Source organism: Hoplias malabaricus, chromosome 15 (genome assembly GCF_029633855.1).
Source record: "Hoplias malabaricus isolate fHopMal1 chromosome 15, fHopMal1.hap1, whole genome shotgun sequence".
Classification (NCBI taxonomy): domain Eukaryota; kingdom Metazoa; phylum Chordata; class Actinopteri; order Characiformes; family Erythrinidae; genus Hoplias; species Hoplias malabaricus.
This window is the reverse complement of record NC_089814.1, coordinates 2,386,400-2,414,387: the sequence shown is the minus strand read 5'-3', so window position 1 is coordinate 2,414,387 and position 27,988 is coordinate 2,386,400. Positions and strand designations below refer to the sequence as shown.

The 27,988-nt window shown below is 43.9% G+C and overlaps 1 protein-coding gene across 1 annotated transcript; it reads right to left on the bottom strand.

The window, feature by feature from the left end:
• Window positions 1-211: 211 nt before the first annotated feature.
• LOC136668686 (hydroperoxide isomerase ALOXE3-like) lies at window positions 212-21,024 on the bottom strand. Its single transcript, XM_066646358.1, has 15 exons — window positions 20,883-21,024; window positions 17,916-18,068; window positions 17,391-17,601; window positions 16,584-16,665; window positions 15,510-15,629; window positions 14,776-14,873; window positions 14,428-14,597; window positions 8,826-8,969; window positions 8,447-8,650; window positions 6,532-6,618; window positions 5,089-5,261; window positions 4,048-4,169; window positions 1,834-1,934; window positions 1,564-1,734; window positions 212-531 (listed from the first exon to the last, which is right to left on the bottom strand). Exons 2-15 carry the CDS (start codon window positions 18,039-18,041, stop codon window positions 352-354), a joined length of 1,989 nt encoding a protein of 662 aa, XP_066502455.1. The 5' UTR covers window positions 18,042-18,068; window positions 20,883-21,024; the 3' UTR covers window positions 212-351.
• Between the last annotated feature and the right edge of the window lie 6,964 nt (window positions 21,025-27,988).

Genomic DNA, 27,988 nt, shown 5'->3' with positions numbered 1-27,988 from the left:
GTTACAGCCGTGTTAATTTTTAGTGTGTAGTGTTAATTATATAGAACTTCTTTATGAAGTGGGTTTGACTTTATTTATATGTTTTTAGACCAATAACAGACGTTTATTTTAAAAAATACTGTCAATAAATTTAAATTCCATGACTTTAGATAATTAATTAAAGGTTCATTTTGTTTTTAATCAGTCAGTCAATAAAATACAAAAGTAAACAGGAAACTGCTTAAACCACATTCTGAACGCAGTGTCTGTGAGTGTAGCTCATCACTGCCTCCTATGGTCAGTCCTCCACTCTACAAGGCCAGACTGTGTGATTGTAACTCATCATTGCCCCCATGTGGTCAGTCCTTCAATCTACAGGGCCACACTGTTGTCCACATTCACTGGTTGGAGAAAAACGTAGGGAAGTTCCAGGTCTTTGTTTCTGGCGGTAATTTCTTCATCCACTTTGCCCAGAGACTTTTTAAACTCAGAGATGAGATGAAGAGGGCCAGCGTCTCCAAACAACTCCTCCTTGTAAACTCCCAGAGGATACTTCAGAGAGAGAGAGAGAGAGAGAGAGAACACAGTGAGACGGACAGAGAAATAAAGGAGGTATGGTTTATCATAAACCAAACCAAAACACAATTTTACCAGGAGTGTGCAATGCTCACATCCATGTTGTGTCCATATAAGGATCTGAGGGTGTGAGAAACTCAGTGAAAGGGCATCACCCCATTTCATCTCCTGGACTTTTATTGTGTTCTTTTATTCTCCGCAGTTGTATAATGAAAGAATACAGAGATCCCCTCTCCTACTGGAGAAGAGAATGTAATGAATCTTTAGTCTAGTAATTCTCAAAATTTTCTATCATTCCCCACATCAGATGAAGGGGAATTTCCATGTCCCATCTGTACCATATCGGCATATTTACTGAGTCAAAGCCCACCCCAAACCCAAAATATTAGCTATAAGCTGATTCATATGTAGATAAGGCAATAAACTACTGCTTTTATAACAACGTGGAACATAATTTTATTAACATTAACGTTAGAGAATGAGGCTGTGTCCCAAACATCACACTTGTCCTTTACACACTACATTGCAGAGACACTGCTGAGGGTAGTGTATATGAATTTACCAGTGAAGCTGATGATTGGAGCAGCTATTTGAACAGCCGCCTTAATGAAGGCTGAAAGAAGACCCATCCTGTGTCTGACTCACTGCAAAAACACGTTAATCTCTGTGCCGCGTTTGTGGAAAAAAAGCATAGTTTGGTTCCAGGCAAGCTACGTTTTTCTGGTCTCTATCTAATGCTCTTTTATTATGTTAAAGGGCTATTAATGAATGAAATGTGACTGGGTGATATTTTACAGAGACAGTCATTAATAAAGACACCCCACCTGCAAAATCTACACACCCTACCACACACTTTAAAAAACACTGCATTAGGGAACACAACTGGACTTTAACACCACTGCTGTACCTTTAAAGATGCAGTACATTGCCTGTACCTTTAGTGACAGTAATGAACCTGTACTGTTCATTACTTTAATTCTGAGGGTGTACGTGTGTGATGGGACTCACGTGGTCGGAGGACTTGGTGCTGAGGAGCTTGAGGACGGCGAGTCCGTGGATGGTGGTGGAGACGCTGGGTAATGTCTGGAAGATGGTCGTCTTTGTGGATTGTCCTTTGGTTTTGGGCGGAGGCAGTCGGAGGGAAGTCGGCAGGTTGGGCATCCACCCTCCAAACTCAAACTACACACACCACAGAGGAGTACGCATTATACACTGTATACATCTCTCTCTCTCTCTCTCTCTCTCTCTCTCTCTCTCTGTGTTTGTGTGTGTTGTAACCTGTCCATTGTTGACAGCAGCATGTTGGCCGGATACAGTGAAGATCACCATGGTAATGAACTTCACCACCTCCTCATCTGAGCTGAAGGACTCTGGAATTCCTGAGAAAACAGGAGCCAGGGAAGAGGGTCTTTACTGAGGGGAGGGGCCTAAACATATCACTAAATCTTCTCAAAAGACACTTCACAGACATTCCCCAGGAGGAGGTGGAGGGACAGGAGGAGGGACAGGTGGAGGAGGATAAGGAGGAGGAGAAGGGACAGGAGGAGGAGGGACAGTAGGGTGGACAGGAGGAGGAGGAGGGACAGGAGGAGGAGGAAGAGGAGTGAGGCAGGAGGAGGAGAGAGTGACAGGAGGAGAAGGAGGAGGAGAAGGGACAGGAGGAGGAGGAGGGACAGGAGGAGGAGGAGGGACAGTAGGGAGGACAGGAGGAGGAGGAGCAGGGGGAGAGTAGGGGGGACAAGAGGAGGAGGAGAAGGAGGGACAGTAGGGGGACAGGAAGAGGAGGAGGGAGGAGGGACAGGAGGAGGAGAAGGAGGGACAGTATGGGGGACAGGAGGAGGTGGAGGGAGGGACAGGTGGAGGAGGAGGAGAAGGAGGGGCAGTATGGGGGACAGGAGAAGCAGGAGGGACAGGAGGAGGAGGAGGGAGGGACAGGAGAAGCAGGAGGGACAGGAGGAGGAGGAGAAGGAGGGACAATGGGGGGACAGGAAGAGGAGGAGGAGGAGGAGGAGAAGGAGGGGGAGGAGGAGGAGGAGAAGGAGGGACAGGAGGAGGTGGAGGGAGGGACATGAGGAGGTGGAGGGAGGGACAGGTGGAGGAGGAGGAGGGACAGGAGGAGGAGGAGGAGAAGGAGGGACAGGAGGAGGTGGAGGGAGGGACAGGTGGAGGAGGAGGAGGGACAGGAGGAGGAGGAGGAGAAGGAGGGACAGTATGGGGACAGGAGGAAGAGGGACAGGTGGAGGAGGAGGAGGGACAGTAGGGGGGACAGGAGGAGGAGGAAGGACAGGAAGGAGGTAGGAGGAGGAGAAAATACAGGAGGAGGAGTAGAAGGGACAGTAGGAGGACAGGAAGAGGAGGAGAAGGGAGAGTAGGGGGGGCAAGAGGAGGATGGAGGGACAGGAGGAGGAGGCACAGGTGGAGGAAGAGGTGGGACAGTAGGGGGGACAGGAGGAGGAGGAGGGAGAGTAGGGGGGACAGGAGGTGGAGGAGGGACAAGAGGAGAAAGGAGGGAAGGGAGGAGGAGGAAGGACAGGAGGGGGGACAGGAGGAGGAAGGACAGGAGGAATAGGCACAGGTGGAGGAAGAGGTGGAACAGTAGGGGGGACAGGAGGAGTAGGGGGGGCAGGAGGTGGAGGAGGGACAAGAGGAGAAAGGAGGAAAGGGAGGAGGAGGAGGGACAGGAGGAGGAGGAGGCACAGGTGGAGGAAGAGGTGGGACAGTAGGGGGACAGGAAGAGGAGTAGAAGGGAGAGTAGGGGGGACAAGAGGAGGATGGAGGGACAGGAGGAGGAGGCACAGGTGGAGGAAGAGGTGGGACAGTAGGGGGGACAGGAGGAGGGAAAGGAGGGAAGGGAGGAGGAGGAAGAACAGGAGGGGGGACAGGAGGAGGAAGGACAGGAGGAGGGACAGGAAGAGGAGGAGGAGGGAGAGTAGGGGGGACAAGAGGAGGATGGAGGGACAGGAGGAGGAGGCACAGGTGGAGGGAGAGTAGGGGGGACAAGAGGAGGATGGAAGGACAGGAGGAGGAGGCACAGGTGGAGGAAGAGGAGGGACAGGAGGAGGGAGGGACAGGAGCAGGATGGGGACAGAAGGAGAAGAAGGAGGAGGGACCGGAGGAGGAGGAGGAAGGACAGGAGGGGGGACAGGAGGAGGAGGAGGGAAAGTAGGGGGGACAAGAGGAGGATGGAGGGACAGGAGGAGGAGGCACAGGTGGAGGATGGGGACAGAAGGAGAAGGAGGAGGAGGCACACGATGAGGAGGAGGAGGGAGGGACAGGAGCAGGATGGGGACAGGAGGAGAAGGAGGAGGAGGAGGCACACAATGAGGAGGGACAGGAAGAGGAGGAGGAGGGATAGGAGGAGGAACAGGAGTGGACAGTGGGGGACAGTGGCTTTAACTAATAAAAAACATCCAGGGAGTGTCTGTGTCCCCCACTGTGGGGTGCTGCAGATCTGGAATGTACAATAGTAACATCAGTAAAGACAGGACGCACCGCTCTCTTTGTTCTTCAGGAACCCGTACTGGAAGATCTCACTGATCCATTTCTGTAGCTCAGTGTCCTTCTCTACGTCCTCGTCGTTTTTATAATAATATTTCAACACTCCTCCCACAAACCTGCAACACACACAGCAGCTTAGTTCTGTTAAAAATTTCCCAATTAAATATTAGCATTAAAAACAGAGATTATGAGAGGTATATATTAATAGGTAATGTCTCTCTAATGTCTCATTTATATCTCTGTAACATCTCCTTTATATCACTGTTGCTTCTCCTTAATATCTCAGCTGTCTCCTAAATATATATGTAGTCTCCTTAATATCTCCATAGTGTCTCATTTATATCTCAATTGTCTCCTTAATATCTATGTTGCATCTCCTTTATATCTAGTGTCTTCTTTTTTCTCTGTGATGTCTCCTTTGATGTCGCCGTTGCATCCTTAATCATAATTGTCTTCTGAATACCTCTGTAGTTTCTCCTTAATATCTACATAGTGAATCCTTAATATCTCCAGGGTCTCCTTTATATCTGTGTAGTCTCCTTAATTTCTCTATAGTGTCTCTTTTTGTATATCCCCGTTTCATCGCCTTACTACCTCAGTTGTCTGCTGAATATATTTTAGTGCCTCCTTAATATCTTTGTAGTATCTCTTTAATATCTCCATACTATCTCCGTAGTGTCTCCTGAATTTCTCTGTAGTGTATCATTTAAGTCTCTGTAGCATCTTCTTTTATATCTCCACTGAATCTTCTTAATATCTCAATTGTCTCCTGAATATACTTGTAACATTTCCTTAATATCTATGTAGTTTTTCCATAATGTCTCCATTGTGTCTCTTTTCTATCTCTGTAGTGTCTCATTTATTTATCTGTAGATTCTCATTTTGATCTCAGAGAGATCTGCTGGACACAATTATCATTTTAATATTAATAAGCGTCTCACAGCTCCTGAGAACTTTTAGGAAAGTCTATTGAGATATTAAGGAGCCATAGTTGAGAAACAGAGTGGAGGATGAGTCTGATATTCTGTGTTTTACTCATGAATGGTGTTCCAGAGCTGGAGCCCGTCGTCTCTGTAGTAGTAGTTGGGGATGTCCTCTAGTCCCCTCTCTTTGATGTTGTCGGGTAAACAGAGGGAGCTGTAGGTGAGGGAGGATGTGGCTCTCGGTAAAAACTTCTCCACAGCGTCCAAGGCTCCAATAGCAGTGAACTGAGGGGTTCAAAACAATCACAGAACAAAAACACAATTAACCCTGAGATACTGGGAGACGAGAAACACAAACAATGCAGTGAGTGAACTGAGATTTACAATGCTGCACTACCAGACCACAGGGGGCACCACAGGACACTGCAGTACAATCGAAGACAGACAGAGAGAGGGAGACAGAGATAGTAGTCACGGCTCTGTGCTGTTGCTCTGTTGTGGAGGGATTATGGTGTAAACAGAGTGCCCTGCTCAATGATAAATATTTGTGACCATGACAGATCTGTACCTTTTTTTTTCTTCATCTCTGGTTATTGGTTTACTTTTTAACTGTTAACTTATGCTTTTGCTGCCCCTCTGTTTACTCCGTTTACAAGTTGCTGAGCTGCATTGTGCTGTATACGTGCACTCCCATGCCCATTCAACTTTTTGAAACTCAATACAGAAAAAAACTGCAGTCTTGCTCGCTGGCCCCAAGTCTACTCTGTCAACAATTTCTGATATCACACTTAACTTTGATGGTGTGGCTGTAAAAACCTCTCCAGTTACTCTGAATTTGGGTGAACTTCTTGACTCATCTCTTTCCTTCAAAGCTCATATTATGGCCCTAACCAAAACATCCTTTTTCTATCTACGTAATATTGCCCCCTTCGTCCCCTGCTTTCTGTTAAGGACGCTGAAATTCTGGTCCATGCCTTCATCTCTCCTGCCGTTGTCTCCCGACCACTGGAACTCTCTCTTCATTGGACTTCCTTCTAAGATCATATACTCCCTTCAGTGTGTTCAGAACTCTGCTGCTCGGGTCCTCTCTTATTCTAAAAAATCAGCTCATATCACCCCTGTTCTTCATCAGCTCCACTGGTTACCTGTCTCACTCCGTATTCAGTTTACAGTTCTCCTGCTCACATACAAAGCTCTGCACAGTCTGGCGCCAGCCTACCTTTCTGAACTTTTACACTCCTACTGTCCTACAAGATCACTGAGGTCCTCTGAGAGTGGTCTTTTGTCAGTACCAAAATTTAAATTAGTTAATGCTGGTGGTAGATCATTCAGCGTGATGGCACCCAAGCTCTGGAATTCTTTACCACAAAGTCTTCACCTCTGCTTTTCATTTTCTGCCTTTAGAACCCAGCTAAAGACCTACTTCTTCTCTCAGTGCTTATGCACTCTGCAGGCATAAGTCCCCCTTTTTTTCTCCTCTTTGTGTAAAGCGACCTTTGGTATTAAAAAGACGCTATAAAAATCAAAGTTTTATTATTATTATTATTATTATTACCTTTTTAAAGATGCCGTCTGGCGAGATCAGTATGTTCCGGGCCATGATGTTGATCTGCAGAGTGTAGCGTGTGTGAGGCATCAGAAGCTGAAAGTAAAATAACATTCAAATATTAACATATTTATAAAGAGGACTACAAACCCTTTTAAAGAAAAACTGAATGCTGTGCAAAATGTAAATAAACAGAATGCAATGATGAAAATCAAAGTGATAAAATGTGCAAATTTTTAAACCCTGTATTTAACTAAACATAGAACAAAGACAATATTTCACATGTTGAAACTTAGATGTTGGGAGGGGAACAAAAGATGGGTAACGTGTAATTTACAAAAAAAAATGAATAAAATGTGATTCATTTTCAACAGGTCAGATATGATTGTGTTTAAAAAGAGCATCTCATAGAATGGGAAAAGAGTCAAATAATTCAAGAATACCATTTCTCAACTTAAAATAGTGAAGAACCTGGGGATTTAATCATCTACAGCATCATTGAAAGATTCAGAGAATCCAGATAAATCTCTATGTGAAAGAGAAAAGGCCCAAAACCAGTGTCTGGCTGTGGTCTTCTAGCCCTCAGACCGCACTGAATTAAACACAGACAGGTTTTTGTCGTGGAAATCACTGCAACTGGTTCAACTCCTGAACCAGACTTTCCTAGCATTTCCTAGTAGACACTAATAAACACAGACCCACAACTGGCTGTGGTTATTGTGTGTGCTGTTATTTGTGTAGATCCACAAGAAAAAAAATCATGGATGTGAGCATTCGGTCAGCACAGACTCTACACACTACAGAGGCAGCTGGAGCTCAATAGAATGGCACATACCTGAGGCTAGGTTCATCCTTAAATGGTTTAGAAATATCAGTGGTAGCAGTAGCACACTCCACAGTGCTGCACCATTTAAGGTGGACAGGAAAATTAGAATAAAGTTGGATGAGAGGCTGTAACTGATTGTTTTGTGGCTCACTGTGTTGTGTTTATTACAGGTAATACTGGTTATCTGGTTATCATAGTGCATCTTGCACTTTGTATTATCCTGTAGTTTTCCCATAGTTTTACTGTTAAATCCAAGTTGGATCAGAGTCTGAGACCCCCCCTTATGCACAACTGGGACTGTACCAGATTCTGCAGAATAGATCAGACTTGCACAGACTCAGCCCAAATGGAATTCGGGGTTAAAATCAGGCTTGTTATAAACACAGTTCAAAAGCCAGTGTCTGTTAAGGTGTGTGGGGAGCGTTAGTGCACAGGGTGAGAGGGGACTGTCAAATCTGTGAAGGCACTGTTAATGCTGAAGGATATACACAGGGTTTGGAGCAACAGGCTGCCGTCCAGACGTCTTTTTCAGGGAAGACCTTGTTTATTTCAGTGAGATGAGGCCAGTCCACATTTTGCACGGATTACAACAGCACGGCTCCTAAGTGAAAGAGTCCAATAGCTAAACTCATTCAGACTTGTCCCCAACTGAAAACACCTGGGGCTTTGTGGAACAAAATCAATGTAATGAACCCCAAATGTTGGAGCAGAATAAGAAAAGAGTTCACTTTCAGGACTATAGCACCTGGTCTCCCCAGTTCCCAAACGCTCACAGAGTGCTGTTAAAGAGGAGCTGAGGAACACAGGATGTGAGTTTCCTGCTGAGCACCATCACCTTTCCTTTACTGATGCTGGAAGTGTTTTGGAACCAAGGAGACTGAGCGCTGCAGGTTTGTGAGTGGAGTTTTGAGTCGAATTCTCGCTTAATACAGGAAACTCAGTGGGGAGTAACTTAACAGCACTTTTTCCTATCTCAACCTTCGCTTGAAGGCAAGGCCCCTTATGCCCAGCAGCTTCCTGAGTGCTCTGCAGTGAGGATAACAACATGTTTCACATTAAAAGCCCAAGCTCAACATCTGGATGGAGCAGAGAACTGACCTTGAAGAGCGGGTGAGCCGAAGGCAGGTTGCGGAGAGTTGAGACGGTGAAAACCTCAGCGAGGAAGTGAGTTCTCAGCAGGTGGAAGTTCAGCTCGTGTTCATGGAACTCAGCACTTCGTACGAAGATCTTCGCCAGAAGCCAGTCGTGTTCTGAGTCGGAAGGAAGGAAGATGGGGTTCTCTTCTCCAGGCTCCTGGAACAGCTGTGGGGAACGTTCACAATCTCAGCTATAAAATATTACAGACAATCTTTTGTAAAGATATATATGATCTTTTATAATCATATAAACTTTTTAATTCAGGTGTCCAGCCTTAGATAGTGTCCTCGGAGCACACTGTTTTCTAACAGCCCTCGTGTGAACAGTGTCTGAGTCTCACCTGGATGGCGATGGGTTTCAGTTGTTTCTCCGGGGTGCTGTAGAGTAAACACAGAGGAGCTGCCAGACTCTGCCTCCTTTTATTGATAACGTTTCCAGCAAATCCACTGAGATTCTGATAATCGCAGAGGAAGAGGTTCCCGTTCTGGAGGAAAAGGAGAGTAAAGATGATCACAGCCTGTCTAAATGAGTGCATTTACATGTACATCCCTTACACAGACACTCATTCACTGTACACAAACAAACCGTGCCTTTATGTAAGACACAGTAGTTGACACAGAGGACATTAAACAGTAATCTGTGTTCATCAGATCTGAGTGTGTACACAGTAAATAAATAACCTCTTACTGAGCAAACTCATCTTAAATCTGCTCAGTATTCTTTGTCATTTCTCATTCTGAGATCATGGCCTCACTAGAAAGGATTTGATCCAGAGGAAGGGTCTAATTCCGTTGGCTGATATTTTGATTACTTTTAAAAGTAATACCTGGAAGACAAACTACAAATGGAAAGCTCTTAAACAAACTTGAAAGCCAAAGATTGATGTGGTTTGTAAGATGGTGTTCTGTAGTTGCTAAAGTGTGTGTGTGTGTGTGTGTATAACATATTTAAGTTCCTAGATTTGTTGCTTAGCCATTGCTAAATAATTCCAGGTGGTTGCTGAATTGCTGTGATGTTGCCTGGCTGTTGTTAGGGTAACATTGTTGCCAGGTGATTGCTACTGTAACCAAGATGTTGCAGATATGTTGCCAAGTGGTTGCTATGTTATTCAAGGTGGTTGTAGAGGTGTGGCCATAGTTGTTATGGTAGCATTGTAAGTTGCAGAGGGGTGGCCAGGTGGTTGTTATGGTATTCAAGGTGGTTGTAGAGATGTCACCAAATGGCAACTATAAACTCCCTGTTCTCACAGGACATGATGAGCCCTGTGAGACTCATCCCTTGTTTCTACTGTTATTTCTGTACTTATATCTGTTTTTATAACCTACTAAACATCCATAGATCTATCTTTTAGATTGTCTCCGCAGGAATATTTATTACAGAGGCACTAAAACTGCCACCGGACCCTGGAGTAACGTTCTTGGTGTAAGTTACTAAAATCAACTAAAAGCGGTAAGTACCTGCAATTCCATGGCTACTACTGGCTGTTTTGCCTGCTCAGAGTGTGGCATGTTTAGTTTAACCCCCTTTTCCACCTCCCACGACAATGATAGTGGTTGTGTTTGTGCTAAGTGTCAGCTAGTTAGCTCTCTAAAAAAAGTGGACCAGCTAGAAGTGTGCATCCGGAGCTTATTATTGTCAAGGGATAAACAGTGAGATTCAGTGCTAGCAACTCCGGGTGCCTTAGGGAGAGTTAGCACCCCCTCAACTCCGGCGTTAGAGCCCTCACAGCGGGGTGAATGGGTGACGTCTCGGCGTCATAGCTGGAAAGCTAAGGCTGATGCTAACGCTGAGGCCAAAGCTAGCCCACCGGGACACCACGCTCCTCCGATTTGCATGTCAAACAGGTTTGCCCCGCTCAGCGAAGCACCCGCTGAGGAGCTTGTTAAGAGAGCTCTGGTTATAGGAGACTCTATTGTTCGACAAGTGAAATTAGCTACTCCTTTAGGGGCGCCGGCAGTAACAGTTAGCTGTTTATCGGGAGCCAGAGCGCCGGATATTAGTGGCAACCTTAGATAGATAGATAGATAGATAGATAGATACTTTATTGATCCCCAGGGGAAATGCAAGAGTTAATTCAACCTTAGACTGTTAGCTAATAGGAGATATTCGAGGGTAGTCATTCATGTAGGGGCCATTGAAATTGGCTGTCTTGAGGCGTCACCTAGGTTCAACTGTATTGAGACTGTGTCTTTCTCCCGAACTAAATGTAAAATTAGAAAAACAAAATCAGCCTGTTTCAGCAACCTAATCAATATTAAATCATACACAACACCTAGCAGCAACACCTCTGAACTAAAATTTGGGTTATTCAACATAAGATCACTAAACTCAAAAGCAGTCATCATAAACTATATCATAAGTGATCATAAATTCAACATTTTCTGTCTCACGGAAACGTGGGTTAGACCAAATGAATATTCAGCACTAAATGAAGCCAACCCCTAGGCTATAATTATGTACATAGCCCAAGAATATCAGGCAAAGGAGGTGGAGTATGTGTAATTTACCAAAATACCCTAGAAATTAGTCTTAAACAATGTGACACCTTCACTTCTTTCAAGGTTCTCTCCACTATTATTACAAATCCGGTCACAAAAAAGGATGCATTTTTATTATGTAACATTTACAGACCACCAGGGCCTTACTTAGAATTTCTGAAAGAATTCAGCAATTTGGCTACAAACCTAGCGGTGTGCAATCATAAAGTTATAATTGTAGGAGATTTCAATATCCATTTTGAGAAGGAAAGTGACCCACTAAAAAGGCATTTACCTCAATCTTAGACTCTATTAGTAGTACTCAAAATGTAATAGGGTCTACACACTACTGCAGTCACACTTTAGACTTAGTTCTGACACTAGGTCTTAACATTGACAAAATTAATATCTTACCGCAATCCTCAGCAATCTCCGACCATTACCTAATTTCATATGAGCTACGTCTTAGCCATAATATATGTAAGAACCCACGCTATTCTACAAGGCGTATAAGAAAACCATCTACCGCCCTACAATTTATAGAAAACCTCACAGAAATATCAACACCAGTTCCCACTCCATCAGACTCAATGGACCTAGATGTACTAACTGATTACCTAGAAAATACCCGTTGATCTACGTTAGAAAAGGTAGCACCACTTAAACATAAAAGTATAAGACAGAAAAAGCTCGCACCATGGTATAATTATAAGTCCCGTACTTTAAAACAAACATTACGGAAACTAGAGGGGAAATGGCGATCAACCAAGCTGGATGTGTTCCATTCTGCCTGGAAGGACAGAATGGAACACAGTGTGTTTTCTAGAATTGCAAAAAATCAAACAGGTTCCGAACAACTAATTCTAGCAACTCTCACCAGTAAAGATTTTAAGGACTTTTTTAATAATAAAATTGAGAATATTAGACAACAAACGGAAGCCACAGGATTAAATCCGTCCTGGCTGCCACCCGATGTGAATGATATAAAACATAATGTAATTGTAAATGAAAGACTTGAAACCTTTTACCCACTCCCACAATTAGAACTAGAGAAGATTATCACCCCTGCAAACTGTACAATTTGCACACTTGATGCAATTCCCACAAAATTGCTCAAAAAAGTACTACCAGCTATTATCGATCCTCTTTTAACTATAGTAAACTGATCCCTTAGCCTGGGCCATGTACCCAAAGCTTTTAAACTAGCAGTTATTAAACCTATGATCAAGAAACCAAATCTTGATGCTAGTACACTGTCTAATTACAGGCCTATTTCAAATTTGTCATTTCTGTCCAAGATCTTAGAAAAAGCCGTGGCCCAACAACTTAGTTCATATCTACATAAGAATCATATATATGAAAAATTCCAATCTGGATTCAGGCCACATCATAGTACAGAGACAGCTCTAGTCAAGATAATAAATGATCTTCTTCTTGCCTCTGATCAAGGCCACATATCCCTGTTTGTGCTTCTTGACCTAAGCGCATCCTTCGATACAATAGACCACAATATTCTCCTAGAAAGGTTAGAAAACATGATTGGAATTACAGTGACAACCCTATTATGGTTCAAATCTTACTTAATGGAACGTTATCAGTTCGTAAAAGTAAACAATCTAAATTCAAATTATTCTAAAGTAAGATTTGGAATTCCACAAGGCTCTATTTTAGGACCATTATTATTTACATTATACATGTTACCGCTAGGCACAGTTATAAGAAACCATGACATTAACTTTCACTGTTACGCAGACGACACCCACTTGTATATTTCAGCCAAGCCCGATGACAAACACAGATTAAAGAAAATAGAGGACTGTGTAAAAGACGTGAACGGCTGGATGTTGCGTAACTTCCTCCTTCTAAACAGCAACAAAACAGAAGTCCTGCTTTTGGGTCAAAAAGTGGCAAGAAATAAATTATCAGGTTTAATTTCAAATCTCACTGACTTTCCAGTTAAACCTGGTTCAGCAGCAAAAAATCTTGGTGTCATAATTGACCCGGATTTATCATTTGATCAACACATAGGCAGTATCACTAGGACAGCTTTTTTACATCTTCGCAATATTGCTAAGATTAGAAAGGCCTTATCCCAGCAGGATGCAGAAACATTAGTACATGCCTTTATTACTTCAAGGCTTGACTACTGTAACGTACTACTGTCAGGATGCACCAGCAGCAATTTAAGAGAACTTCAACTGGTCTGGTCCTCACTAAAACTAGAGAATTTGAACATATCAGTCCAGTTCTATCATCACTTCATTGGCTGTCTGTTAAATTCCGCATCCACTACAAAATTATGTTACTAACATATAAAGCTCTACATGGGCTCGCTCCTGAATTTTTAATTGTTCTCAGAATTCAGAAGGCCTCAGCTGGGGGAAGAGCCCTTTCTTATAAAGCCCCCAAACTATGGAATGATCTTCCAGAAAATGTTCAGGACTCAGACACAGTCGCAATCTTCAAATCTAGGCTAAAAACTAATTTGTTTAGTTTATCTTTTGGTAGTTAATGCTCCCCCATAGATAAAGGCTGCAGATCCAGAGGGTCCATGGACACAGGGAATTATAGTAAACTGAGACGCTGGTGCTGTCGTCCCACCGCTTCACGCGATCACTCTGGTTTGTTGATGGTGGAGCGGAGGGATGCCAGTGTTTCAGGATACTCCCATGTCTCTGTGTCCTTCTGGTTCTCTCCTTTTACTTACAGCTGTCATAGTTAGATCTCATTAGCCACAGTCCAAAAAATTTTCATATTTTCTACTTTACAAACACCAAACAGTTCAAAATTAATTCCATCCCTTTACATCTTTCCGAGTAAGTGACTTCCCACCTGTCTGTCTCGACACTGATGGATGACTGACTCCATGCTTCAGACCAGCTGCCCACGCTCCAGAAACCACCAAGTGCCTTGAAGCTGCCCCTACACTGAAGTTCTCACGGACTACTAACTATTATCACCAGTAGATTGACCAGAGGAGGATGAGTCACCCCTTGTGAGCCTTGGTTCCTCCCAAGGTTTCTTCCTCAGTTGGGGGACCCAGTTGAGGGTTTTACATTTTGTTTTTTTACATTTCATGTCAAATCTTTGTCTGACTGGAATTCTGTGAAGCTGCTTTGTGACAACATCAGTTGTGAAAAGCGCTAAATAAATAAATTTGATTTGATTTGATGATGAGTCACCTTCCTCTCTGTCACCCTCTAGTGTGAACAGGAGTCAGATCCTGAATCACTGATGCTTTGGAAATCCATAAACTATTTGAGTCGACTCCTCGTTAGTTCATACAACAGAGAGAAATACCATAAATCTTTCTTAAGCAGTTGTGAGATTATTTTTTCAGAGCATGTTTATGGCGTCTGAGAACTGAGTAATTAAATGTACTCGGTGGGTGGGGTTTATCTTCATCAGCCAGTGGCTGACTAGATCCCACCCTCCCGTCAAAACACTCCACGGCTGTGGCTTTACCTGCAGCTCCTCCTTTAAACAGCTTCCTCCCAAAAACTGCTTCACCATCTCGTCTGTGACCGGGAAGTTCTGGGGCAGCTCTGAGCAGCGCTTTATCATCATAGGGTTCAGTCCGTTCAGAAACTGATCCCCAAAAAACGCATCACTCTCCCAGTGCTCCAGGACATAATCTACGTGGAGACAAGAGGAGAGACTCAAACACTTACAGCAGATAAAACACATTCTAATTGTTTTTGTCACAGGGAAATCTTCCTCACACCCGCGACTCCTGCAGCTCCTTATACGAGCACGAAGTACACGTCCAGTGTATTGTTAGTTGTAGAAGTGTCTAGTTTTTGTGATGAATACCATTAACTTCTGGGCAGCGCAGACAAGAGTGAATTTCCTCAAAGGAGCTCCAGGAATCTGAGAGGGCTGTCAATCTTTCAATCTCCATCTGCAGTAGTCTGAGGAACAAACAGATCACATCACTTCATCAGCTCAGGTGAGGAGTGGCACATTTATTTATATATATATTTATTATTCGGTTTATGACCACATTAAAGTGTGAATCCAGAGCCCATCAACCCACACACTGTGAAACAAGACCCCAGTCAGTTTTCTGTGTGTTGCATAAGTCAAACACATGGGATAAAACGAGTCGTTCTGATTCTGCTCCGATTCTGATGTCAAGTTCCGCCCCCTCATCTGAGTCTGTCCAATCACAGCGCTAGACCCGCGTTTATGTGAGAGCATGAAGACGAGGTTAAACTCAGCAAAACAGACACAACGAGCGCGGAGAAATAAGAGCACTGAGTAAAAACGGAGAAGAAAGAGAACAGAGTGAAAACGGCTAAAAACCAGAGCTTCTGCTCCTCGCTCCTCACTGCTGTGCGCTCGGGGTCGGGGTGAACAGCGAGCGGCTCATTATCATTTAAAGGAACAGGTGCTGAAAATTTGTGGTGGTAGATGTGGCTAAAAATCAGTCAAAAATAGAAGCACACAGTCAAAGTGTTTATAATTTCTTATTATTAATATTAATTATAAATATAATTATTAATAGAATTATTATTAATTATTGATTAGTTATTGACGGAACTCACACTTCATTTCTGTTGAGCTGCATCTCTATGGCCTTGGTGAAGGAGAACCGGACCTCATTGGGGACATCTGTGGCTGCGTTAGCGTCAACACCCCACGGCAGCCCTGGAAACTCCTTCCACCTGCAGAGCGAATACAATCACTCTCAGATTAGTGAGGTCACAAAATGACACAGTGGACCATGTGCCTTCAGAGGGATTTACTGTGGTGTGGAGTTTATAAGGTGTACAAATAAGTTTTAAAATGTTTTAGTGTAACTTTTAACATTCAAACATTCTCTGCTCCTTTGTGATGTGACGGTGACTATATGTCATTTTAAAATCACTGTTACATCACAATTAACCCTTAACAGCTGCAGAATCAGCTGAACTTTGAAGATCTAAGAGAATGTGAGGCACAGGAGTAAATATGACTTTCTCCAGTGTCTCTCTGTGTAATGTCTCTCTGTGTAACGTCTCTCTGCTCGGGTCTTTCTGGTCGTCACTGAGAAAATGACTGTCTCCTTCTCTTTTAACTCTGACCTTTCTTCTGTCCTCAGATTTTACAGTGAATTTCAACAGAGAGAGAGAGAGAGAGAGAGAGAGAGAGAGACAGAGGGACAGGTTGTTGACTGTTGGCCGCACTCTGCTGCCCCCTAGTGTTCTTCAGCCAGTTGCACCAGGTGAATGTAAGTTTGATCATGGTTTAAAAGTAAACTCCTGCTACGTTCAAGTTTACAACGTGGCTCTAATTTATACCTTACTCTGCGCAGTAGGTGAGAGTTCTGCTGTAAGACACAGATTTAAATAAAGAGACATGTTTAATTCTCTCTCTCTCTACATATTAGACCGCGTGTGTGTGTGTGAAATTATCAAATTCAAACAGAGTTTATTAGCTGCAGCTTCTCTAATGTTGCAGACCATTTACTGATAAAGTGGCATTGAAATATATTTAAAAAAATTCCAGCAACAGCAGAAAAGGATAAAACACACACACACACACACACACACACAACGAGACGAAGGCTCGGAGGACTCAGCTGTAAAATACAGAAGGCTGTGAGTGCGGTCAGTGATGTAAGCAGACGTTGTCCTCACCTGAAGTCGTGTCGCCTGGTCTCCAGCTCCTGCTGTCGCTGGCGGAGGAGGGTGGGGTTGTTCTCCTTGTTTATGAGCACCGCTGAATAGGAAACAAGACTTAAATATTAGTACATTGTTGTTTTAATCTGAGATCTGAGGGAGGAGGTGGACACGGTGTTTGGACAAAGTAGACCAATAAAAAAAATACTGGTGTCATATGTATGTTTATGTTTGTGGAGGAGGAGGGCAGGCTTCACTCAGAGTGAGATGGTCTGGACTCTACTCTCTGATTGGTCCCTGGTTGGTTTTGAGCGTTTGAACCTCTTCAAAAGACCACGACGTAATTTTACGAGCTGCCGTAGCGAGACGGATAAAAACAAACGTGATCTCTGCTGCAGCTGGAGATTTTACAGATGGAGAGTTGGTGCTGGTCGTCTGCGTTGCGTGGCGTAGAGTGACGACTCTCTCTGGACGATCAGCGCTCTGCAAGGTTTACACGCCACGGTTTAGTCCCTACTCGACTCGCTCTGAACCACGAGAGAACAGCCACTAAACAAGAACCCGCTTCCAGAACCAGAACCTGATTCACGTGGTGGAGGAGGAGAAAAGACCTGTATAGTCCAGTAGTGGAAAAGCTCCCTATGTGACTGTCATGTGGACCAGGACCAGAACCCCTGTGTTGTTGAGGAAGGTACTGCACTAATAAGGGCCTAAGGGGTGAATGGTCCATATAACCTCATTAAGACCTGAATGGGGCAGGTTCAGTACCAGTGTGGTCCAGCAGATGTGATAAAACACTAATGAATTACAGTAAATCCCACACACCTTTATCGTCTCTGAGACACACCGCTGTCTTTTTATGGTTCAGCCACTGGTAACAGGGGAACTGCACCTTCTGTCCCTCATGAGTGACCACGACCACTTTAGAGCAGAACCACTCCTTCAGCAGGAGCCCGAACGTCCCGGGCCTGGCCTCCAGCTTCAGCAGCAGCAGCTTCCCCATGCTCTCAGCACAGCTGACCCTGGACCTGTGAACCTGGGACACACAGTGAAGGCTTACATTCACTTAAAACATTTATATTTACCTCTCTTTCTTCTTTCTTCTTCTTCTTCTTCTTCTCTCTCTCTGTGTCTCTCTCTCTCTCTCTCTCATTCTCTAATGTAATGTAATTCGCTAATGTAATGGAGCACAGCGCCACCTTCTGCTTGTCCCTGACACTGATGGTGTTTCAGCGAGTCACTCAGAGCCTCAGTTAATAACACATTAATAATGATACGCTTTACTCCACCCTCCAGACAAAGGCAGCTGAGCAGCAGGAGAGAGGTGTTCACAAAGGGGCACAGACTCACCGCTGAGGGGGAGAGTGTGTGGAGGAGCTGGGGTCCGCTGTCACAGATGGAGCCGATGAGTGTGATGTGAATGCCCTCCAGAGTAAGGACGGCGTTACCGTGAACCTCCACTGTGTACTCCACCATCGTCAGGCTTCGGGAGATGATTACACTCTGAGAACACATCACCATCATCATTACAGCATTCATTCTTTATATTCTTTATTTACATTCAGCACTCCCACATCAGCCATAACATTAAAGCAACCCCCCCACACACAGTGTCCACAGTGTTCACAGTGTCTCAGCTCCACTGACCCCTCCCTTCACTCTGTAGTTCTACACTTACACACTTTAGTCCACCTGTTGTTCTGCAAACTCTGTCAGCCCCTTTTTATTCAGTGCTCAGGACCCTCTCAGGACCCTTTCAGGACCCTCTCCGGACCCCCACAGAGCAGCTCTGATGAGGGATGTGGATTATAGCAGTGCTGTGTAAGTCCAGATCAGATCAGAACTGTGGTGTTAATGTAAATAATCACACTGTGCTGAAGGTTTAGACTCCACTATGTGTTGAACTGTGTAACTGGGGTCATGGAGAGGTCAGTGAAGTAGACCCTGACCAGGCGGAGGGATTTAACTCCATTATTTATGAAGTTTGTGCCAGGGCCCAATAGAGCATCTTTACAGTGTGACACACAGTGGCCACTGGGAGACGTGACCATCAATGGTTACATGTAACTTTATAACATTATCAGCGGGGTTCAGCCACACCACTAAAGTCCTTCTTTCTGTTATTACACCCCTGTCTAGATCAGGTTCCAAAGGCTGCAGAACCAACAGAGCGCCTACAACATCATCCACAAACGATAAAATAAGATAAAACTGAAGAACTGTACACAGTGTAGAACAGAAAGCAATAATTAATCTCAATTAATAAGGTGAGGAAGTGGGATTATTTGTAAACCATCAGATTAAGTGAGAATAGTTTAATATATATATATATATATATATATATATGACATGTATGTGTCACATATAGCAGCCTCAGTGGGTACTGCACTAACAAACATATGAAGAGAAAAACAATCCAACAAACAACTGTCTCTGTGAGAAAACATCTCTCTCTGTGAAAAAACAACTGTCTCTGTGAGAAAACAACTCTCTCTCTCTGTGAGAACAACTGTCTCTGTGAGAACAACTCTATCTGTGAGAACAACCGTCTCTGTGAGAAAACAACTGTCTCTGTGTGAAAACAACTGTCTCTGTGAGAAAACAACCCTCTCTGTGAGAAAACAACTGTCTCTGTGAGTAAACAACTGTCTATGTGAGAAAACAACTCTCTCTGTGAGAAAACAACTGTCTATGTGAGAAAACAACTCTCTCTGTGAGAAAACAACTGTCTCTGTGAGTAAACAACTGTCTCTGTGTGAAAACAACCGTCTCTGTGAGAAAACAACTGTCTATGTGAGAAAACAACTCTCTCTGTGAGAAAACAACTCTCTCTGTGAGAACAACTGTCTCTGTGGGAAAACATCTCTCTCTCTGAGAACAAATCTCTCTGTGAGAAAACAACAGTCCCTGTGAGAAAACAACTCTCTCTGTGAGTAAACAACTGTCTCTGTGAGAAAACAACTCTCTCTGTGCGAAAACAAATCTCTCTGTGAGAAAAGAACCATCTTTGTAAGAAAACAACTGTCTCTGTGAGAAAACAATTGTCTCTGTGAGAAAAGAACCATCTCTGTGAGAAAACAACTGTCTCTGTGAGAAAAGAACCATCTCTGTGAGAAAACAACTCTCTCTGTGAGAAAACAATTGTCTCTGTGAGAAAACAACTGTCCCTGCGAGAAAATAAAAATATCTGTGAGAAAACAACCATCTCTGTGAGAAAAGAACCATCTTTGTGAGAAAACAACTGTCTCTGTGAGAAAACAATTGTTTCTGTGAGAAAAGAACCATCTCTGTGAGAAAACAACTGTCTCTGTGAGAAAACAACTCTCTCTGTGAGAAAACAACTGTCTCTGTGAGAAAAGAACCGTCTCTGTGAGAAAACAACTCTCTCTGTGAGAAAACAATTGTCTATGTGAGAAAACAACCGTCCTTGTGAGAAAACAAATCTCTGTGAGAAAACAACTGTCTCTGTGAGAAAACAACCATCTCTGTGAGAAAACTACTGTCTCTGTGAGAAAACAACTCTCTCTGTGGTGGAACCCTCAGAGAAACATATATTCATTCATTCATTCATTATCTGTAACCGCTTATCCAATCCAGGGTCGCGGTGGGTCCAGAGCCTACCTCGAATCATTGGGCACAAGGTGGGAATACACCCTGGAGGGGGCTCCAGTCCTTCACAAGGTGTGAAACATATACAGTACCTTTAATTAGGAACAGAACTGTACCTTACTCTATATTAACTGTGAATGTTAAAGTTGTGTTCTTTTATTCTCCACAGTTGTATAATGAAAGATTACATAGATCCCCCTCTGCTTCTGGAGAAGAGAATGTAATGAACCTTTAGGGAACACAACTGGACTCTAACACCACTGCTGTACCTTTAAAGATACACTACACTGTTTGTAGCTTTAGTGATCAATAATGTTCCTGTACCGAACCTTTATCTCTGAGAGTATGTGTTACATAATGAACCTGACATTAACAACATCTCTGTCCAAGGAAAAACCCTGTATCTCTGTGTGTGGATGTTTAGTTCCTACATCATTGAAACACAGCAGCTGTGTGTAAAAATCATGCTCCAAAAGACTTCCATTGAGTTCAGAAGCTGGTTCCTCCTCATGTGAAGGTGCTGTTTTGGAGACACATGTTTTTTGTTGGACAGTGATGATTTTTATAAAGCACTAAGACTGTCCACTAAAGCCATTATACCCTGGAGCCACAGTCAGAGAGAGGTCAGTCAGAGGTCAGTCAGAGAGCAGGAGCAAGGTCAGATGAGTGTGTGCTTCAGAAAGGTCAGAGCTGAGGAGGTAAACTCACCTGAAGTGTGGATGAAAGCAGCTGAGAGTAAAGGCTTTGACTCTGATGAGCTCCAGAGAAAGAGACGGGGAGTGTAGAGTTTGTCCTTGATTTCTCTTCAGGATCCACTCAGGAGAGTATCCAGGAGCAAACACAGAACCAGAGAGTGATGCTAGCAGCTCTAAGCCCCTCTGCAGCATTTATTCACCACACCTTCCCCCACAGACTCCGGGTGGGGCCCAGAGGGATGTGTAAAACCTGCTTGTCCAATGAGCACCGCCCTCTGCTTCACTCTCACAGTGTGTATTTACATATCACAACACCAAATATGACACACCAAACAGGGTTCCTCTGTTATTACCATGTCACGCTTGTTACAGCAGAGGAACAATTTCTGGTGCCGTACAGAACCATTTTCTGATGCAGAACCCTTTAATGAGGCACAAGGTTCTTCAAGTGTTCAGGGTTCTATATAGAACCATTTCTTTACTAAAGAACCCTTGTAGAACCTTTACGTTTAAGTGTGTAGAACATCTAGGGGAACTCTCACTTCCTTCTCCACAGTGGAACATAGTTCTGTTTCTAAATGAAACGTCTGTGACCCGCTTTCAGCACCTGTTCCTTTAAATGATAATGAGCCGCTCGCTGTTCACCCCGACCCCGAGCGCACAGCAGTGAGGAGCGAGGAGCAGAAGCTCTGGTTTTTAGCCGTTTTCTCATTTCTCTGCACTCCTTTTCATATTGTCACTTTAATGAGCCCAGAATCCATCCTGGGTCTGGACTCAAACCTGTGAGACGTGTGAAAACATCCTGAGAAACACTGAGCTCTCAGGAGAGTGGAAACTGAGCTGAGACAGAAGTGACTCTCGCATGAACTCTCCCAGAAACAACAGGGTGATTGTGAAAGGTCTTAAACCGGTTTAACTGCGACCTTAAACCTGTTTTAATTTACAGTCATCAGCCTTAAACCATCAGAAAATCCCTGAGATTTCAGGCTTCCTCCTGCAGCCGCTGCCTGCTCTCTCCTCAGATCAGTAACCGTTTATAAAACAGCCCCAAAACACAGTCATTAATCACCGCTGTGTGGGAGACAGACACTGTATCAGACACACACCCAGCACAGAGTGGGGGCTCATCTGGGGACGGGGTCATTAGCGGTGGCCTGCGTTCACACAGCCGCTGTGAATAAAGGTGTACTTCTACTGTGTTATAATGGAACCACGAGTCTGTGTTAAATCACTGCTGACAGCTAAATACAGTTATATTAAGAGTGTTGTTATTGCACTCTTCAAATTCAACTGAAGTGGGTTTATTTTGAGCTGAAAATGAACTTAAATTTCGAAAGAAAATATTCAGTAAAGAAAAGTCACAAGTAAAAATGATAAAAACAGTCAGTGTGAACAACCAAAATCACTGTTAAAATAAAGCAGTAACAAATATGATGCTTTATATATAATTATAAAAGTCAATGGACTTATACACACTCTGAGAAATAAAGGTACTGTAGAGGGTTACACTGTTGGTCACTAAAGGTACACAATGTGTAAATGTGCCTTTAAAGGTGCAGCAGTGGTGTTAGAGTCCAGTTGTGTTGCCTAAAGGTTCATTATATTCTCTTCTCCAGAAGGAGAGGGGGGTCTCTGTAATCTTTCATTATACAACTGTGTCTTACTAAAAAAAACATAATTATAAAAGTCCTGGAGATGGAACGTGGCGAATGACATCAACACAGTTTTAAAATCTACAATTATAATAAAATAAGGTACAGTTCTGTTCCTAATTAAAGATATAAACATGTTCCCTTGAGGGTACCACCACAGAGACACCATTTCTGACAGTGCACACTACACACATAAATATATTTAGATTGTATTGGATACACTCCGTATATATTTACTGTACGTTACACTCATTTAAATCAGATATTAGCAGTGATTTAGTACGAAGTCACAGTTCCAGAATAAAATGTCGTAACTGCGTCCGCAGAATGGAACTCTCCTTTCTGTGTTTGATAATGAAGGTCCTGAAAATGTTCTTCACTCACATTTCTCAAACCAAAATGATTCTTCATGGAACCAAAAGTGGTTCTTCTATGGCATCGCTCATAGAATCCTTTGTAGCACCTTTGTTTCTAAGAGTGTGGGAGCGTTGACTCGTGTTGAGGAGCTGGACAGTGTTGGGAACCCCACGCTGAGGCTGCATTTCTGGAACAGCCGCTGATTCCGGTCTCAGCTTTGGAGACATTCTCTGTCCCTTTCACACGTTAATGAATGTGTGTGTAGGTGTGGTGTGTGTGTGTGTGTGTGTGTGTGGGGAGGGTGACTCTGAGGACATCCCGAAACTCAGAAACTGGAAATGCGTGTATTCCGAAGGAGGGGACACTGCAGCGTGGGGAAGGGGAGGCTGGACGTGGGGATGTGGACGAGGCCGGGAACGGCACACTGTGATATTAACAATGTTATAAACATAAAGAAAAGTCATACTTACACTCTTATTAATAAAGGTGCTACAAAGGCATTGAAAAACATTTTTAGTTTAAAGAACCATGTTTCTAAAGAGATGAAGAACCTATTAAAGGTTTATTAAGCTTCACTTGAGGTAAAGCTTCTTTATCAGTGTGAACATTATCAGTAAAACTTTCTGTGAAGCTGCTTTGTGACACATCAGTTGTAAAAAGCGCTGTAGAAATACATTTAGATTTAGATTTGATTTGAGTTCTGTATGGAACCAAAAGTGGTTCTTCTGTGGCATCGCTCACAGAACCCTTTATACCACCTTTATTTTTAAGAGTGTGCCACAAAACAAAAACATTTTTGTTCGTGGTGGTTCCCTGCCTTGGGTCCAGAGATTACCGGTAGGATCCAGACCCACTGTGAACGTGATGAAGCACTTATAGAAGATGAATGAATGAATGAATGAGCCACATGATGTCACTGGTGTCACTCAAGTGAATCACTAATACCTTCCTTTCTACTGACCTGATTCAGTTTATATCCAGGACTCTTTCCCGAAGAGTGAGGTGTAACTGAGGGACGTCCTCTTCTTCCTGGACATTTCCTCTTGTTTGGGAAGTGAAAAATGTCTGGCCTGGATTTCTAAACTGTGTTCACTGTGTTTAATTCTACAGTCGACGCACTGTTTAAGCCCCGCCTCCTCAGAGCCCCCCACACACAGCTGACTGAGCCCAGCCTGAACACACCTCAGCGCTAATGTAAATGTGAATAAAAGGAGGCGATTTAGTGGAGAGAGCTGTTAAGGTCTTTTTTTATGTTGGTGAATGTGAAAACCTTTATGTTTTAATGGTTATTAATATAGTCACATACCACACATTACCTGCTCTTACTGAATCATCCTGAATTTTCTGGAGGTGTGATGTATCTCTCTCTGTAGGGTCTCAGCCCTGTCTCCTGTCTCTGGCGGTGTCTTGGTTCTGTGGTGTCTGGGCTGTAATTGGGTCTGGGCTGGTGAGGGTGCTTATGATACACTGATAAGTTGCTCTGGAGACGAAAGTCTGCTAAACACTGTAAATATAAAATAGCTGTGGCCTGGTGTTCCCCATGCACCACTTTAAATGTTTACAAGATATTGTTTGCATTAGATGAATGCATTTAAAAATTTAACACCTGTCCTCCCCATCACACATGTCCTCCCCGTCACACCTGTACTTACCATCACACCTGTCCTCCTCATTACACCTGTACTCACCATCAAACCTGTCCTCCTTGTCACACCTGTCCTCCTCATCACACCTATCTTCACCACCACACAAGTCCTCCTCATCACACCTGTCCTCACCATCACACCTGCCCTCCTCATCACACGTGTCCTCCCCATCACACCTGTCATCCTCATCACACCTGTCCTCACCATCACACGTGTCCTCCCCATCACACCTGTCTCCCCATCACACCTGTCCTCATCATCACACCTGTCCTCCCCGTCACACCTGTCCTCACCATCACACCTGTACTTCTCATCACACCTGTCCTCCTCTTCATACCTGTACTCCTCATCACACCTGTCCTCCTCTTCATACCTGTACTCCACATCACACCTGTCCTCCTCATCACACCTGTCATCCCCGTCACACCTGTCCTCCTCGTCACACCTGTCCTCACCATCACACCTGTACTTCTCATCACACCTGTCCTCCTCATCAAACCTGTCCCCACCATCACACTAGTCCTCCTCATCACACCTGTACTCACCATCACACCTGTCCTCCTCATCACACCTGTACTCACCATCACACCTGTTCTCCTCATCATACCTGTCCTCACCATCACACCTGCGCTCCTCATCACACCTGTCCTCCTCATCACACCTGTACTCCTCATCACACCTGTACTCACCATCACACCTGTCCTCCTCATCACACCTGTCCTCACCATCACACCTGTCCTCCCCATCACACCTGTCCTCACCATCCAGCCCAGTCCAGTCCACTCCAATGCAGTGTAGTCCAGTCCACTCCAATGCAGTCTAGTCCAGTCCAGTGCACTTAAGTCCAGTCTACACCAGTCCAGTCCAGTCCAGTCCGCTCTTGCCCAGTCTAGTCCAGTCAACATCAGTCCAGTCTACACCAGTCCAGTATGTTCCAGTCAACGTCAACATCCAGTCCAGTCTAGTACACTTCAGTCCAGTCCACTCCAGTCTACACCACTCCAGTCCAGACAAGTACAGTCTACTACAGTTCAGTCCACTCTAGTCCAGTATAGTTAAGTCCAGTCCAATCTACACCAATCCAGCCATGTCACCTCCAGTCCTGTCTTCTACACCACTCCAGTCCAGTCCACTCCAGTCTAGTCCAATCCATTCTAGTCCACTGAAGTCCAATCCAGTCTAGACAAGTCCACTCCAGTCCAGTAATGTCAGGTCCTGTCTAGACTACTCCAGTCCAGTGCACACTACTTCACCCCAGTCACTCTATTCTAGTCAGTGCAGTCAGGTATAGTCCAGACTACTCCAGTTCATTCTACAAACCGGATTCCAAAAAAGTTGGGACACTAAACAAATTGTGAATAAAAACTGAATGTAATGATGTGGAGATGGCAAATGTCAATATTTTATTCGTAATAGAACATAGATGACAGATCAAAAGTTTAATCTGAGTAAATGTAACATTTTAAAGGAAAAATATGTTGATTCAAAATTTCACAGTGTCAACAAATCCCAAAAAAGTTGGGACAAGTAGCAATAAGTGGCTGGAAAAAGGAAATTGAGCATATAACGAACAACTGGAAGACCAATTAACACTAATTAGGTCAATTGACAACATGATTGGGTATAAAAAGAGCTTCTCAGAGTGTCAGTGTCTCTCTGAAGCCAAGATGGTAAGAGGATCACCAATTCCACCATTGTTGCGCAGAAAGATAGTGCAGCGATACCAGAATGGTGTTACCCAGCATAAAATAGCAAAGACTTTTAAGTTATCATCATCCACCGTGCATAACATCATCAAAAGATTCAGAGAATCTGGAACAATTGCTGTGCGTAAGGGTCAAGGCCGTAAAACTCTACAGGATGCTTGTGATCTCCGGGCCCTTAAACGTCACTGCACCTCAAACAGGAACGCCACTGTCAAGGAAATAACAGAATGGGCTCAGGAATACTTCCAGAAAGCATTGTCAGTGAACACAATCCACTGTGCCATCCGCCGTTGCCAGCTGAAACTCTACAGTGCAAAGAGGAAGCCATTTCTAAGCAAGCTCCACAAGCTCAGACGTTTGCACTGGACCAGGGGTCTTTTAAAATGGAGTGTGGCAAAATGGAAGACTGTTCTGTGGTCATATGAGTCACGATTTGAAGTTCTTTATGGAACACTGGGACGCCATGTCATCCGGACCAGAGAGGACAAGGATAACCCAAGTTGTTATCGACGCTCCGTTAAGAAGCCTGCATCACTGATGGTATGGGGTTGCATGAGTGCTTGTGGCATGGGCAGCTTGCATGTCTGGAAAGGCACCATTAATGCAGAGAACTATGTTCAGGTTCTAGAACAACATATGCTCCCATCTAGACGTCATCTCTTTCAGGGAAGACCCTGCATTTTTCAACAGGAAAATGCCAGACCACGTTCTGCAGCAATCACAACATCATGGCTACGTAGGAGAAGGATCCGGGGACTGAAATGGCAGCCTGCAGTCCAGATCTTCCACCTATAGAGAACATTTGGTGCATCATAAAGAGGAAGGTGCGACATAGAAGGCCCAAGACGATTGAACAGTTAGAGGGCTGTATTAGACATGAATGGGAGAGCATTCCTATTTCTAAACTTGAGAAACTGGTCTCCTCTGTCCCCAGACGTCTGTTGAGTGTTGGAAGAAGAAGGGGGGATGCCACACAGTGGTAAAAAATGGCCTTGTTTTTGGGATTTGTTGACGCCATTAAATTTTGAAACAACATATTTTTCCTTTAAAATGATACATTCTCTCAGTTTAAACTATTGATCTGTGATTTGTGTTCTATTCTGAATAAAATATTAGATGTTGGCGCCTCCACATCATTGCATTCAGTTTTTATTCACAATTTGTTTAGTGTCCCAACATTTTTGGAATCCGGTTTGTAGACTACTCCAGTCCAGTGCCGTCAGGTCCTGTCTAGACTATGCTAATCCAGTGCAGTCAGGCCTCACATTGCTACAGTCTGTAGGGAGAGTCTGGTGACTTTCGACACTTACTACTGCAGGAAACGGAATTTGACTGACACACAAAAAGACCAGTCACAGCCAGCTGTTGTGATCTGACATGTAGCAGGAGGCCATCTTTATGATTCACATTGAACCTGGTCCTGTCTAGACTACTCCAGTCCAGTGCACATTACTCCACTCCAGTCCAGTCTCGTGTAGTCAGTGCAGTCAGGTATAGTCCAGACTACTCCAGTCCATTCTAGACTACTCCAGTCCATTCTAGACTACTCCAGTCCAGCCTAATCCAGTCCAGTCCAGTCTAGTCCAGTGGTACATGCTCTAGAAATCTTAAATATCACATATATAACTATACACATTCAGCTCTACATGCTGCTATCCACATTATAACTTTATCACTGCCACAGAACTGTGTGTGTCCACTCTATGTTCACTGTGTGGAATGTGTAAACAGTGTAATACATGCAGGTATTTCTCTGTT

Coding starts and splice junctions, on each gene's coding strand:
- LOC136668686 (XM_066646358.1), bottom strand. CDS start 18,041: ATGGTGGAGTACACAGTGGAGGTTCACGGTAACGCCGTCCTTACTCTG. Junction 14,874..15,509: donor CAGCTCAACAGAAATGAAGT/GTGAGTTCCGTC, acceptor TTTGTTCCTCAG/ACTACTGCAGATGGAGATTG. Junction 1,735..1,833: donor CTGCTGTCAACAATGGACAG/GTTACAACACAC, acceptor TGGTGTGTGTAG/TTTGAGTTTGGAGGGTGGAT.